This window comes from Zasmidium cellare (assembly GCF_010093935.1).
Source record: "Zasmidium cellare ATCC 36951 unplaced genomic scaffold M409scaffold_43, whole genome shotgun sequence".
Classification (NCBI taxonomy): Eukaryota; Fungi; Ascomycota; class Dothideomycetes; order Mycosphaerellales; family Mycosphaerellaceae; genus Zasmidium; species Zasmidium cellare.
In genome coordinates, this window is record NW_022986987.1 from 107,289 (window position 1) to 122,714 (window position 15,426).

The 15,426-nt window shown below is 53.9% G+C and overlaps 6 protein-coding genes across 6 annotated transcripts; 5 read left to right on the forward strand and 1 right to left on the reverse strand.

The window, feature by feature from the left end:
* Positions 1-652: 652 nt before the first annotated feature.
* On the forward strand, positions 653-3,368 carry M409DRAFT_69958 (uncharacterized protein; the record flags this gene model as incomplete). Its single annotated transcript, XM_033818510.1, has 4 exons — positions 653-655; positions 709-729; positions 805-1,518; positions 1,575-3,368. 4 exons carry the CDS (start codon positions 653-655, stop codon positions 3,366-3,368), a joined length of 2,532 nt encoding a protein of 843 aa, XP_033661984.1.
* Positions 3,369-5,104: 1,736 nt separating this feature from the next.
* Positions 5,105-6,682, forward strand: M409DRAFT_69959 (uncharacterized protein; the record flags this gene model as incomplete). Its single annotated transcript, XM_033818511.1, has 2 exons — positions 5,105-6,416; positions 6,579-6,682. 2 exons carry the CDS (start codon positions 5,105-5,107, stop codon positions 6,680-6,682), a joined length of 1,416 nt encoding a protein of 471 aa, XP_033661985.1.
* A 526-nt stretch (positions 6,683-7,208) lies between these two features.
* Positions 7,209-7,922, reverse strand: M409DRAFT_59367 (uncharacterized protein; the record flags this gene model as incomplete). The annotated part of the gene is made up of 1 exon (XM_033814169.1): positions 7,209-7,922. The coding sequence occupies one exon, from the start codon at positions 7,920-7,922 to the stop codon at positions 7,209-7,211; it is 714 nt and encodes a 237-aa protein (XP_033661986.1).
* A 1,252-nt stretch (positions 7,923-9,174) lies between these two features.
* M409DRAFT_69960 (uncharacterized protein) lies at positions 9,175-10,716 on the forward strand (the record flags this gene model as incomplete). Its single annotated transcript, XM_033818512.1, has 1 exon — positions 9,175-10,716. One exon carries the CDS (start codon positions 9,175-9,177, stop codon positions 10,714-10,716), a length of 1,542 nt encoding a protein of 513 aa, XP_033661987.1.
* Positions 10,717-12,320: 1,604 nt separating this feature from the next.
* M409DRAFT_59369 (uncharacterized protein) lies at positions 12,321-12,969 on the forward strand (the record flags this gene model as incomplete). The annotated part of the gene is made up of 3 exons (XM_033814170.1): positions 12,321-12,447; positions 12,502-12,537; positions 12,593-12,969. The coding sequence occupies 3 exons, from the start codon at positions 12,321-12,323 to the stop codon at positions 12,967-12,969; spliced, it is 540 nt and encodes a 179-aa protein (XP_033661988.1).
* A 1,114-nt stretch (positions 12,970-14,083) lies between these two features.
* On the forward strand, positions 14,084-15,356 carry M409DRAFT_69961 (uncharacterized protein; the record flags this gene model as incomplete). The annotated part of the gene is made up of 2 exons (XM_033818513.1): positions 14,084-15,049; positions 15,258-15,356. The coding sequence occupies 2 exons, from the start codon at positions 14,084-14,086 to the stop codon at positions 15,354-15,356; spliced, it is 1,065 nt and encodes a 354-aa protein (XP_033661989.1).
* Between the last annotated feature and the right edge of the window lie 70 nt (positions 15,357-15,426).

The window sequence follows — 15,426 nt, forward strand, 5'->3', positions numbered from 1 at the left end:
AAATGTTCACAATACTGTTCAGCATAATAACATGTGATGTTCGAGATTCAGATGATGGTCGTGAGGCGTTGTACGGATGGGGACACCGGCTTATAGTGGTTGATAATACGATTCGAAAGACGTCTGTTTCGTCGAATCAACGGCTTAACATTTGGCCGATAGTTCATTCTCGAGTTGCTACGGTCTGTGACTCATTTTCAAATCCAAGCAATGCCTCAATCGCCACTGATACGAGCAAAGAAGGTCCGTTATCAGTGGACGAAACAGCGATGACTGTGATTGATGGTGCGAGTGAATGTTTTGCCTCGACAACGTGCGGTGGCTGACGTCGAAGAAAGTTTGACGCTAACCGCATGTGACAAGCGAGAAATGGCGGGGTCTTTCGAAGAGAAGAAGCCGCCCGCCAAAGCCCACTTCGCCAGCAGCAAATTTCGAAACCTCGACTTCACCTCTCCCACCACCTCCCAAACACACGCCTTTGACAGGTATATCCACCCACGCCATCGCCATAGTCGTCGGCACACCGTCGAGACTGACCATACCATCAGGCAGACAATACCCAGAGGTCGAAGCCGGGCACATCGAGGCCCGATCCCACACACGAACGCCCATCTTACAAATTCCCTAAAACACCCTCACCAATACCGCCAAGATGGTAAGATATCGAGGATCCTTGCGACAACTCGAGTACATGCTAACAATGGATAGGTCAACTTCACCGTCGACGAGGCACGTACCGCCAATACCTCAGAGGCGCCACGTGGGCGACCTCAACATCTTGCATAACCACTAACTCCTCTCTAGATCCGGTCCTTGATGGACAACCCAAAGAACATCCGTAACATGTCCGTCATTGCCCACGTCGACCACGGAAAGTCCACCCTCACCGACTCCCTCGTCCAGCGCGCTGGTATCATCTCAGCCAAGAACGCCGGCTCAGCGCGATTTACGGATACTCGAGCAGACGAGCAAGAGCGTGGTGTCACCATCAAGTCGACCGCCATTTCGCTGTACGGTCAGCTTCCTGACGATGAGGATCTCAAGGACATCCCGGTCAAGACCGAGAAGAACGACTTCTTGGTCAACTTGATTGACTCGCCTGGTCACGTTGACTTCTCCTCTGAGGTCACGGCCGCTCTCCGTGTCACTGACGGTGCGCTCGTCGTCGTCGACACCATTGAAGGTGTGTGCGTGCAGACCGAGACTGTCCTGCGACAGGCGCTTGGTGAGCGTATCAAGCCAGTGGTCATCATCAACAAAGTCGACCGTGCCTTGCTCGAACTCCAGCTCTCCAAGGAGGACCTGTTCCAGAACTTCTCTCGTGTCATCGAGTCCGTCAACGTCGTTATCTCCACCTACTACGACAAGGCCCTCGGTGATTGCCAGGTCTACCCAGACAAGGGCACCATCGCCTTCGGTTCCGGCCTCCACGGCTGGGCTTTCACCGTCCGTCAGTTCGCCGCCAGATACTCCAAGAAGTTCGGTGTCGACAAGAACAAGATGATGGAGCGTCTCTGGGTAAGTTTATATTCCAGGTCCTTGGGCGGATTTCACAGGACTAATTCTTGTCCCAGGGCGACTCTTTCTTCAACCCAAAGACCAAGAAGTGGACCAAGGTCGGCACTCACGAAGGCCAGACGCTCGAGCGTGCCTTCAACCAGTTCTGCTTGGACCCCATCTTCCGCATTTTCGACTCTGTGATGAACTTCAAGACCGATGACATCCCCAAGCTCCTCGAGAAGCTCGAGATCAAGCTTGTCGGTGACGAGAAGGACCTCGAGGGCAAGCAGCTCCTCAAGGTCGTCATGCGCAAGTTCTTGCCAGCCGCTGATGCGCTCATGGAGATGATGATTCTCCACCTTCCATCTCCCGCCACGGCCCAGAAGTACCGTATGGAGACTCTCTACGAGGGTCCACCAGACGATGAGTCCGCTATTGGTATCCGCGACTGCGACCCCAAGGGCCCTCTCATGCTTTACGTCTCCAAGATGGTGCCGACCTCCGACAAGGGTCGTTTCTACGCTTTCGGCCGTGTGTTCTCGGGTACCGCCCGCTCTGGTCTCAAGGTCCGCATCCAGGGACCAAACTACGTCCCAGGCAAGAAGGAAGACATGTTCATCAAGGCCATCCAGCGTACCATTCTTATGATGGGTCGCTACACCGAGCCAATCGAGGATGTGCCAGCCGGTAACATCTTGGGTCTGGTCGGTATCGATCAGTTCTTGCTCAAGTCTGGTACCCTCACCACCTCCGAGACCTCGCACAACCTCAAGGTCATGAAGTTCTCCGTCTCTCCTGTCGTGCAGCGCTCCGTCGAGGTCAAGAACGCCAACGATCTGCCTAAGCTCGTCGAAGGTCTTAAGCGTCTCTCCAAGTCGGATCCTTGCGTCCTGACCTACATCAACGAGTCTGGTGAGCACGTCGTTGCTGGTGCTGGTGAGCTCCATCTCGAAATCTGCTTGAAGGATCTCGAGGAGGACCACGCCGGTGTGCCGCTCCGTGTGTCCGACCCAGTCGTCCAGTATCGTGAGACTGTCGCCGGTGACTCCAGCATGACCGCTCTGTCCAAGTCGCCAAACAAGCACAACCGTCTCTACGTCACCGCCACCCCTCTCAGCGAGGAGGTCGCCAAGGACATTGAGAACGGCAAGATCGGCCCACGTGACGACTTCAAGGCTCGCGCCCGTATCCTCGCTGACGACCACGGCTGGGATGTCACTGACGCCCGTAAGATCTGGTGCTTCGGCCCAGACACCAACGGTGCCAACTTGCTTGTTGACCAGACCAAGGCCGTCCAGTACCTCAACGAAATCAAGGATTCCGTCGTCTCTGGTTTCCAGTGGGCCACCAAGGAAGGTCCAGTCGCTGAGGAGCCTATGCGCAGTGTCCGCTTCAACATCATGGATGTCACCCTCCACACTGACGCCATTCACCGTGGTGGTGGTCAGATCATCCCAACTGCGCGTCGTGTGCTCTACGCCGCCGCTCTCCTTGCCGACCCAGGTCTCCTCGAGCCCGTCTTCTTGGTCGAGATCCAGGTTCCAGAGCAGGCTATGGGTGGTATCTACGGTGTGCTCACCCGCCGGAGAGGTCACGTCTTCGAGGAGGCCCAGCGTCCAGGTACTCCCCTGTTCAACATCAAGGCCTACCTTCCCGTCAACGAGTCCTTCGGCTTCAACGCAGATCTCCGCTCCAACACCGGTGGCCAGGCTTTCCCCCAGTCCGTCTTCGACCACTGGGAGGTACTTCCAGGTGGCTCTGTCCTCAACAAGGACACTCCTCCCGGCAAGATTGTCGAGGACATGCGCAAGCGCAAGGGTCTCAAGCCCGAAGTTCCTGGCTACGAGAATTACTACGACAAATTGTAAACAGCAGGCCGATGCGAATGCTATTGTGGTGCACGAGAAGGCGAAGAGAAGTAGCGGGTGGAGGATGTCTTGCATTTGCGGGCGTCTACTGCAGCTAATGGCACCAGATGGGCTGCGATTGATAACTCCGCTAGAGCGCTGTGGTTCAGCAGCCACTGCCATTGACACGAAATGGAAAAATCGCAATGGGAAATGGGGAGGAATATGAGACGACTTTCATTTGTTAGTTCTTTCTCGTTTTCGAGACTTCTTGGTTGTCTGCAGGACGATAGATAGCCTGAAATGAAGTTGCAAAGAGTTTGTCTTCACCTTTTCGTTAGATTATTGTTGATGCGAGTGTTGTGAAAGAGGGGCTACCTGTTTTGTCTTTCACATCTGATACCGCCGCGCAGGGACAGGTGCCGCGTTTAATAAATACATGGCGTTGCTATGAGAGTTACTACAGTCTAAGAGTTATCTCCCCATCGGCAAGGACACCGAGATAATGATTGCAGGAGTTCAAGGCGGCTTAATGGTCGTTCGCCTGAAAGTGGAATGGCTATGTCCGTTACTCGCGAGCTCTCTGAGCAATTTGAAGGAGAAGGACGAGCTCGGTTGGTATGAGAGATCGGGGGATACGTCGAAGTGCAACGATGAAGGTGGTCAGGCTTGGGGTCAATGATGTTCTGGCTCACAATCCACTGCGCTTTCCATTTCGATGATGTGAGGGTCTGCAAGCAAACGCTGCGTGCAGACGCGCTGTTTGCTCTGAGCTGCAACACGCCGCGCCAGAGCAGCCACCTGCTTCAACGACCAACTTTCGCAGGTTGAGAAAATCGCCACCGGGCATCATGCAGAGCTGGTCATGGATGAATGATGGTCGTCCATCGAGCGTCAATTCGAACGACAACGGACGGCGTCCTCCAGGCTCCTTCAACCCAGTCTCCGGCCTCGCACCTTTCGCGCAGCATCACCCATGGTTTGGAGGACCTCCACCACTGACCGTCGCTCCCGCGCTGGGAATCGCGAACTTCGACCCCTCCCGTTCCCTAAACCCCTTCATCAACGGCTCGCTCGTGTACCGCTTCGTGTGGGGCGATCCGCTCTGCGTTCGATGCGGATATACGGGACATTTGCCCAAGCAATGCCAAGAACAGCCGCTTTCGCATGCGGAGCAGGGGCATCTTTATCAGTTGATGAGGTGGGAGCAGGAGAGGAGTAAGGTTGAGAGGGGCTTCAGTCCCAGTGTGCCAGCGTTTGGGAGTTTGGCGCCTATGGCCGAAGCTGTTTTGATGGTGGATTGGCCGAGGAGGGAGAAAGAGGAGAAGGGGTTTGATGGGAGTGCTAGATTGGTCGATGAGACGCAGATTCAGAAGGAGGAGCAGGAGCAAGTGAATGAGGAGGAGGAAGAAGGTCAGATAAGTGAAATGTGTTTTGGCACGCGGCGGGAGACGGTCGACGAAGCAACAGCATTTGGACTTGACGGAGCATCTGACTTGAATCAAGTCGACACGCAAGACGTGCAAGCGAAAGTGGACGACATTGTGAAGATGAAGGAGATGAAGTCAATGGCCATGAAGAAGAGGAGTGAAGTGAGAGGGAAGAAGGCGGATACGTCGGATGCAAAAACTCTGGCACGGGTACCTCGCACCCGGGACCTCGACTTCCAACCGCATGTGAAGGAGGCTTCGTCGACGCCTCTTGCGCCGCCAGCAACTCACACCTCCCAGCCGTCCCTTCGCGTTCAGACGCTCAAGATGGGCGCGACCAAGCGACTGTCCAACGGCGAAGCGAAAGCAGTCGGGCCTCACCCTTCGACCATCCGCGTCTCGGCACCCTACATCACCCAAGCCGCCATCGAAAAGCGCCTGCAACCTACCAATGTCGATGCGCAGGAGAGGAGTCTAGCAGAGGCTCGGGAGGACAGTATCCGGTTGCAGGGAGTGCAGTGGTTGAACAACGTCCGACGAGCACTTCAGCTACCCATCAAGACCTTCACGACCGCTTGCGTCTACTACCACAAATTCCGCCTGGCACACCCTACCATCGAGTACAGCTGGTCAGATGCTGCTGCTGCGAGTCTCTTGACTAGCTGTAAGAATGAGGATACCTTGAAGAAGAGCAGGGATATTCTGGCGGCGGCGTACAACCTGAAGCAACCCGGCAGCCATGAGCAAGTCGGTGCTGATGATCCCATCTTTGAGGCTCCCAGTAGGGTGGTGATTGGGCTGGAGCGATTGGTGCTGGAGAGTGGAGGGTTCGATTTCCGCAGCAGATCGCCCCATCATACGCTGGTCAAGATTGGCAAGAGCTTGCCGCAGAGCGAGGACTCGAAGGAGGTCGCGAAACTGGCTTGGACGATTCTCACCGACCTCCACCGCACATTCGCTCCTTTGAAGCAGACGAGCGTGACGCTGGCTCTAGCAAGCCTTGAACTGTCTGCCGACTTCAAGGCTGCAACTTCTGCCGGCAACTCATGCTCTGTGAAGGACGATCTTCAGGCTCTGGATCTCGGCAAGTGGCACAGCACCCGAGAGGAAGTCATGGAGACGCTGCTCGATGCACTCGACTTGTACACCCACAATACAGGTTCGACCATCTTGGGAACTAAGTACTCCCTGGATGATCTACTTCGAATTCGTCTTGCCTTCAACAAGGAGTGCTCGGACTCCAGCATTGCTCGCCATACTACAGTACAGCCACCACCATCACCGGATAACGCCAATGGTTCTGCCAACACTCTTCGTGTTGCGAACGGCCATCCCACACCAGTGTCACCACCCCAGCCAGGCTCACAGGCTCCGTCGCAAGCGAATGGGGTAGGTACTAGTCAGCCGGCTCCAGAAGGCGGCGGCACCCTTCGCTTCATGCTTGACCCACAGCGTGCCACGGATGAGCGCACGCAAGTCAACAGCTACTACACCGAGGAGTGGGAGGAATACGAAGAAGAGATCGAAGTTCCAATCCCTCGCAACCACTCCCGTGACCACGACCGCCGAGACCGACCACACAGCGATCGTGACCGAGACAGCCGACCACCTCGTGACTTTGAAGACAGACGTGGCACTCGTGAGGACCGAGGCTCACAACATCCTCGCGGCCCCGAGCGGGAGAGAATACGAGAGAGCTTGGCGGATCGCGAGCGAGAGGCGGAGAGAGAGCGTGCGAGGTTGAGAGACCGGGAAAGAGACCGGCGGTATGATGATCGAAGATATGATGACCGAGGAGGAGATCGCGATAGGCGGTATGATCACCGGCGTGAGCGAGATCGTGATAGTAGGGGCGGGAGGTACTATGAGGATGATCGGAGACGGGGAAGAGAGGATAGGCTGTGATGAGGGAAGGGGCTTACACTTCAGTGCTACCAGGATCGATTGGATGTACGCGAGGCACGACACGATCGCTAGGATGCGTTTTGTGGAGTGTGCGTTGCTGCTCGCCCCGTGATCGCCTTGCAGGGGGAAGACATGAGACTTGTCACCGACGATTTAATGATTGAGCAGTCAGGCAGAAGACAAGTACTTCGCAGCGAGTCAATGACTGAACTCACAGCATTCATTTCACCTCGCTATCCCTGGTATGCCTCAATGGGAGAGTACTGTACAGCTCATTAACGCAGCAGAACTGCTACTATTACAAGACCGCTGGATGTATCCCTCGAAACCCAGTCTTTCCTTCGTCGCCGTTTCCATTACCCCCGCTCGCTCTCGCAACACCGCACAAAGAGACCAAAAACACGCCAAAGCCAAAAAGCACACAGAAACAACAAAACCCGAACAAGCCCAGAAATTCAAAACAAAACATACCAATCCCACCCCATCCCATCCCCTTCTCCCAAACAATCAATCCCAATCTCCCTCCTCACTCCAAAGCCTCAACCTCCCAATCCCCATCCCTCACCCCCTCCGGCGGGCCCTCCAGCACCCCCTGCTGCACCATCAACTTCTTATACTTCCTCTGCAGCACATTCCCCGCATACACATCCCCGCCCTTCTCCCTCACCACCGCCGCCACCAACTCCCACTTCTGCGCCTCGAAGCTCGTCTCCACCTGCCGCTTCGCCAGCAACAAAAGCGGGTTGTCCTGCGGCCGCAGGTGCGTCAGGGCGGATTTCAGCCGGTTGTAGCGGTTGGGGAGGGTCGAGGGGGCGGTTTTTTCGCCGGTGAGCGCCGTGTAGCGTTGGCGGATGTGCGGCCAGTCGGAGCCGGCGTCCCGTAGCGTGAGGAGGAGTTTGTCTGGTTCGGAGCAGGCGTCGAAGGTTGTGGGGATTATGCGGCCCGGTGTGGATTTTTTGGAGGCGTTGCGGGTGTGGGTTTTCTTGGCTGGGGTGGAGGTTGAGGCTGCGCCTGCGCCGGGGTTGGGGGAGTCGTCGTTGCTGGCGAAGGCGACGGATTTCTTGCGCTTCTTGCTGGGTTTGGTGCTGGTGGCGCGTGGAGGGAGGTTTAGAGCTGGGTGGTGCACTTCGAGGTAGTCGCCTTTGACGTTCGCGGGGCCTCGCGTGATGGGTTCGGCGACGGCGCTGGTTGTGAAGGTCATGAGGGAGGAGGCGCCGGGGGCGGGGTCGTCGTTGGCCATGGTTCGCGGCGACGGTGTGGTGGGTTGTTGTGGTGCTGAAGTGAGGTTGGATGTTGGTGGTGTCTCTCGAAAAAAGTGTGTGCGACCGTGGTGCTGATGGAGTGTTTGGTGGAGAGCGAGTTGTGTTTGGAGCGGGGATTTTGAAGCGGGAGAAGGGTTTTAGGCCCGTTTGCATGTGATAGCTTTCCCCGTGAGCTGAGTTTGACTTGAGAGCGCCAGCTGAGCGTTCAAGTGATTCGTTGAAGTGAATTGGTGAATTGGGATAAGTTTGCTGCTCTCCTGCAAACGTAACGTTTGGGCTATTTGGCCTGTTGAGTTATTCGGTAACGCGTTTGCGTAACGATATTATCCAGACGTACGTTTGCGTAGCATCCTGGGTTAGACGCGAGATTCACTTAGCAGATTTCTCGTTACCGTTTGTTTGCACTTTTTTCACGACGTGATGTCCTAAATCGTAGTACTGTCTATTCTGCTGCTGCTCCTCCGTCTGGTGCGTAGGTCTTCAATCTAGCTCCTGGACTCACTTCGCGATTCACTCATCTTCTAAGAGGCTTTAGACGTTTTCGCGATTTGAAACGGGCCCTAGATAGGACACTGCCTACATCGTCAAGGAATTATATTCGTATCGTAGACTAATGCCTAGGTATCTGGTAGTCTTTGTGTGCATTATATGCCCTTCTCGTGATGATACTGCTTTGACTTGGTCAGCTGCTTGACACATGCAAGGGATTGTGTAAATTTGCCCCCGAGCGCAGACTTGCCGCCACCAAGTTTCGATCACAGCTCACATGGACTAGATCTGCTGTTCTTGAATTGTGTGTCGGGATGACTTTGCTCACAAGTAGTGGGTGATATTTTCTGTAGCTCGATACACGACTGTGCGTACCTCCGCGACACGCCAATGACGTAGGATGTACGAATGCGTCGCTCATCATGGTGTCAATCACTGGCATGTGTAATGCCTCCCCAGCTGGCAGTGATGCTGGATCTTCGCGAAGAGCTGGAGGATTAGACAGGAATACGAGTCTAGAAAAACACAAAGTATTGCATTGTGATGAGGCTCGCAGCGGCCAACTTGTGGTCTGGAAGAAAAACCCTTATTATAGTGGACAAGAGAAAGGAAAGGGAGAGGTGAGGTCGTCTTCGGCCAAACCTTGGCCGCAGATCCGAGATCGGGTCAACGACACCCAGCCACCAGCATTGTTCCACCTTCCTCTTCTTATCAACAAACTTGTTAAACAACGCCAACACGATGGGGAAACCAATTATTGCCATCGCCGGGCTCGGATGTGAAAATTCCACCTTCACGCCGTCTCGCACAAAAGTCCCTGCTTTCCACCCGAAACGAGGCGACGAGATCTTCGACTTCAAGCATAACCAGTTTCTCAAGAAAGGCACGAAATTGGGAGATGCGGCCGAATGGATCGGAACGCTCACTGGCCACGCGATGCCAGGTGGAAGAGTAACGACTGAGGCATTCGAAGAATTAGCCGGAGAGATTGTATCCAGATTAGCCGATATCACCAAGTCTTCAAAGCTTGACGGATTGTGGTACGACATCCACGGAGCAATGTTCGTCGACGGCCTCGAAGACGCCGAGGCCGAATTGCTACGACGAATTCGAGCTGTCATCGGACCTGATGTCGTGGTATCGGCCTCAATGGATCTGCACGGGAACGTGTCACGAGAGCTGGCTCATCAGACCGATCTTATCACTTGCTATCGGACAGCGCCACATGTAGATGTGCTGGAGACTAGGCAGCGCGCATGTCGGAATCTCGTTAACGTTTTGGGTCAATCCTCTGGCGGACAGAAGCCAACTCTACCGATCAAAGCGTGGATACCTTTGCCTATACTCTTGCCTGGCGAGCAAACGTCGACTCGAGATGAGCCAGCAAGTCACATCTATGCGGCTGTACCTGAAGTGGAAGCTATGGACGGTCTAATTGACTCTGCGATATGGGTCGGCTATGCGTGGGGAGATGAGCGCCGAAATCGTGCCATTGTCATGGCCACTGGCACAAACGAGGCTGCTGTCTGTCAAGGCGCCGAAAAGCTTGCTGAATTGTTTTGGGAGTCTCATGCCGACTTCAAGTTTGTCGCTCCTACAGGCACATTCGATGAATGCTTTGATGCTGCTGTGGCATCCAAAGCTAGACCCTACTACATCTCGGACTCAGGCGACAATCCAACAGCTGGAGGTTCTGGAGATGTTACTTGGATTTTGAGTCAGATCTTGAACCGAGAAGAGGTCAGGAAGGGTCTTGATGGTCCACGTATCATCTATGCCAGCATACCGGGCCCTGAAGCCGTCCAGATTGCAACCGAGGCAGGTGTTGGCGCTCAAGTCTCTGTCATTGCGGGTGCAGAGGTTGACAATCTGCATTCTGGGCCTATCAAGCTGACTGGGCGTGTCCATGCTATTCGCCATGGAGACATTCACGCAGTTACGGAAGTAGTTCTCCAAGTCGGCAATGTCTTCGTGATACTCACCAAATTGCGTAAGCCGTATCATCTGGAGCGGGACTTCAAGCAGCTGAATCTGGACGCAAGAAATGGTGCCGACATCGTCGTTGTCAAAATCGGATATCTTGAGCCGGAGCTATTCGACATGGCGAATGACTGGATGCTCGCTCTCACGCCAGGTGGAGTTGATCAAGATCTTGAGCGACTCGGACATCACTTGATCCGTCGACCGATATGGCCCTTCGACAAGCATTTTGAAACTCCTCCAAACTTGAAGGCAAGGATCATTGCTCCATCCCACGAACCGCTCACCGGACCAGACGAATGATGCCGCCACGTAACCTCTGGGCGCCATCGATATAGAAGATGTAGCCAGCCGATCTTAGTGGCTCTTAGGACGGGTGGCCTGATCTACATGTTCCCTCCGCCAAGCTGAGCACCGAGGCGGCAACATGAGCAAATTCTATGGTCAGTCTATTCAAAAGCGTTCCATCTTGGTGAATCATGTTGAGTTACCGAAGCAGGAAAGTTGCTCCGGTCGAACTCTTGTAATTTGTCCAAATTGGGCAAGCCGAAGACCTGGTGGTTGAACAGCTTCAGGTCAGGAGGAACCCGCGGGATGAACGGCACCTCGACATGTTCACGAGAATCAACTAGCCTCCTAGATAGGGAGCGACTGATCGCTGCAAGCTATGCAATGCGAATGGGGATATATCACTTCCGGACAAATCCTCCAGCGCTGCATAAGATGGCAACTGGCGGGATGTACGCAACATCATGCAGCTGCTCCAGCCCTACACCTGATCAGATGCTTCTCTGCAGCTATAGCGACGCGGCTCGCCCGCAACAAGAGTTCCTGATTGGATGAAACGGTGCCGGACATCGAAGTTATACACCATTCATGCTAGCACATGTGACGCTAGCTGATTGTGGGAACTCCGTTTTAGGTAGCTCCTGCCTAGTCTGGAACGAGTCCCGCAATAGAGGCTCCGTTCAAGTCTACGACTATAATGCCGCGTTAGTCTGTGCAACTATGCGAAGACTGTGTCGATCAGTCAACATCTCTATGGGGGCAGAGTCTTCTGAGCCCTGGGTTTCTGGCGGGTGGAATCTTCCTGAAAGTCAGCCTGGTGCCCTCATTGTGTCTCTGAAGTCGAAGCAGATGTCGAATTTCATCTAGAACAGACGATTAGCACACTCTCAAACATGTCACGCTTCCAGCATGGACAAAGAGAACATATGAGACCTGGACTTGACTGCGTTTCGGCAACCCTATGCATCGTGCCACCGACCAAATGCTGCATCTCCGACGTCCGTGGCCCGCACTACGACGTCAAGCTGCTCATCGCAAGCGCTTCTTGAACAGACATCCCGTCAACAAGAAGCGAATCGTGCCGGACATGCGTTGCTCTGCCATGCTTCGGGATCGTCAGGTCCACCCCGTCTCCGAACCGCTCCACTCCATGGAGCTTGACTTTGGGACCGAAGAACTTCTCAAGTAACAAGCTCATGAGCTTCACACAGTCAAGGCGAATAGCGTGGATGCTTAGTTACACACCCAAATGATCCTCGCATTCGAAGGTTCATGTTAACTCCTTGACCCTGGAGATCGAGTACCTTGGTGAACGGGACGTCTGCAGGGACGTGACGCCGCTCACAGGCTAGTACGGCATTATGTGCTTCAGTATGTTCAGCTGCTGCTTGAGGATGGAAAACGAGCCACACCCTGCATAGAACTACAGCCCGTCTCTTGAGGTTACATCAAGGTGAGTCTTTCGAGACTGGCTTCATTGGACGGAGGGGTCAAAGAAGATGGCTCGCGGCAAGTCAAGGGCGTTCGAAAGCGCTGAGCCAAATATATAAAGAGGAGCAGGTGCCAGACATTCACGTTGCTCCATCACAATCCCACGCCTGCAACTTCAAGACTACAACATGCCTTCCTCAACTTCCATTATCACTGCTGCAGTGGCCATTGTGGCCTCTGCCGGCGTTGCTCAAGGTGCTGCTGTAGAGAAGCGTTACACCACCGTTCAAAACGTCCAGCACACATTCTACGGCTGTAAGAAACACTCGATTATAAACACTGGACCACGACACTGACGTTTCCTAACAGACCCTGACAACTCCCCACCCAGCGCCCAGATTGCCTGTAAGAACCCTTTCACAACTATCTTGCCTGACTTCCACATCTCACACCCTCCCAGACGACTGCGGCCGCGGCTACTCTGCCGGCGGGAAAGGCACCTACGACGACCCACGCACCTTCGCCACCGCCCCCGGCGAATTCAACAAGTGCGAGATCATCTGGGACCCCTACACCGAGAAGTACCTCATCTTCGAAGACACTTGCGACCAGTGCGAATCGGACTGGAACAACGGCCAGTACCACATCGACATCTGGACCGGCTCTAGCTCCCAGAGCGGTGGCCAGGCCCAGATCAACTGCGAGGATCAGCTTACTCCTGACCGGGGACACACTGTTGTGAGGAATGGCAACCAGAACCATAATGTTAACACTGGTCCTCTTTACAGCCCGAGCAGTGGGTGCCATCCGGAGAATGTCTTCCCTAACAACAACTAGAAAGATGTTGGGAGGGAGAACGTTGAAGATGATTGATGGAGATTAAGGAAATCCGCTCGTTTGAGAAATCTATACATAACACAAGAATGTAATGAATTGACTGAATAGAAGATCAATCCTCCGTGATCTGCACACGAACTCATCGGAGGGGTCGTGCTTACCACTGCAGTGCTTGCGCTTGAATACCACCACGAAGTCCAAAGTCTAGACCGTGATCCAATTCTCTCCACCCCAAAATACCACCATCACTTTTAGCGCACAGAACAGATTCCCAAGATTCCGAATCATCACTTGGCGATGAAAGCACCAGCAAAGGAGGAGGTGACGTTCAAAAATCCGTCCGTGCGCTGATCCTTCCATGCTGCAAGAACCGCTTTCTTCTTCATCCCAATGCCATTCTCGGAACTTACCTCGATAGAAGACGTGAGGAAGAAGGAAACATCTCCGTGCGAACATCCGGAGATTCAGATCAGCAATCATGCAGAGTGGTGTTGTTGTCGCGACCGCGTCACCAAGCTACCATGATCCTTGCTCTATCGATATGCTTGAACTTCGGAAGAAGGACTTGGCCACTTGGTGGGAACTGATACGACCTGCAAGGTCTTTGCATGGATTGTTCAGGCATTTCGAAGAAACAGAAGGAAGTACCCTATGAACAGTTAAGTCTGTCCTGTTGCGATGGAAATGGGCGTTAGACCCGGAGAATTGATCGTGGTCACCACAAACTGAACGACCATCACGGGCCACACGTTCTCTCAATCTCACCGTCGCACGAGCCTTGGTGATGAGCTGCTGGGATGTAAAGAAATGTCGCCACTTCGAGACCCGCTTCGACTTCGCCCACTTGTACCCGCGAGATAGCCGGCTCGCGTCAGGCACGCATCTGTCGACAAAGTGACAAGAAGGGAAGTGATGAGTACGAATGTGGACCTTTTCCAAGGAAGAGTTGCTATTCAGAGAAGTGTCTAACGGTTAGTGTGCTGTCGCGAAGGCGAAGTGCAGTTCAGCTCTCAGTTTGTCGTTGTTCTGTTCTCACTTCTTTTGAATTTCTTCGTTCGTTTCATTTCCACTCTTTGATCTTGCTTCAGCAAACATTAGCATCTCATCATTCAACATGCGACCAGTTGTATTCTTCCTCACCATAGGCCTATCCGCTGCGGCCGACATCGACACCGAGGGTCTGCCCAACACCGGCCTCGATACGTCCAGCTGGACGACAGGCACCGCACCACCAATTGACGACCTCGTCAATCTGCACGACATCCAGATCGCCGCGAAAAACACTCTCTCAGCTGCGAACTACGCCTACTACCGCACAGCTGCCTTGGACGAAGTGACCTATCAGAACAATCTCTTCGCGTGGAACAAGATCCGTCTGAATGGATTCAGCTTTACAGACGTCTCAGATGTGAATCTCAAGACGACAATCCTGGGCTATGAATTCGATGCGCCATTCTTCATAGCTCCAGCGGCCAAGGCAGGACGAGCGGATGACGGCGCGGAAGGAAATCTTGTGGGGGCGGCAAATGCTGCAGGCATTCTGTACATCCCCTCCATATCTTCAACGCAGTCCATTGAAGAGATCGCCGCGGCCGCTGGAGACGACCAGGTCATGTTTCACCAGGAGTATGTCTGGTCGAACAAGACTCGTTTGCAGGATGAGTTGACCCGGATCGAAGACACCGGATTCAAAGCGTTGGTCCTGACAGTCGATAATACCGGTATCCAGGGTATTCGCAATTGGCAGGAGAGATACTCCTCCAGCAACGACAATGGCCATGACGCTACCTTCACCATTCAATCGCTGAGCGAGTTGCAAAATATGACCAGCTTGCCAATCGTTCCCAAAGGTGTCAAGACAGCTCACGATGTCAAGCTCTGCGCTGACCTTGGCTTTCCCGCTGTGTACATCTCCAACCACGGCGGTCGAGTTGTCGATCTAGCACCCACAGCTGTCGAGATCCTACTCGATGTCCACCGCTTGTATCCAGAAGTCTTTAACCAGATCGAGATCTGGGCAGATGGAGGTGTTCGACGAGCGACACATGTGCTGACACTGCTGGCTCTCGGGGCTCGTGCGGTGGGTCTGGGTCGATAGATGATGTTTGGGAACATCTATGGCGAAGAAGGCGTTACAAAGGTGATCGATATCTTGACGGAGGAGCTCGAGACCACGATGAAGCTGTTGGGAGAGGCCGACATCGACGGATATCGAGGGAATACGACTTTTGTGAGTGCTTCGTCCTACTCATGTCGTGGATGTATTGAGCTTGACTGACTGTAAGCAGATCAATACCCGCCAGGTTGAATTGGACTATTTCGGTGCTCCACTGAGCGGAGAGACGAGCAGTACGCCATATTACGTTTCAGCCAGCACTTATACGTAGAAGCAGCAGGAATGGGATTGATATACACTTACCGGTCACTTACCTTACCCTGTCTACTCATGAGCGTTCG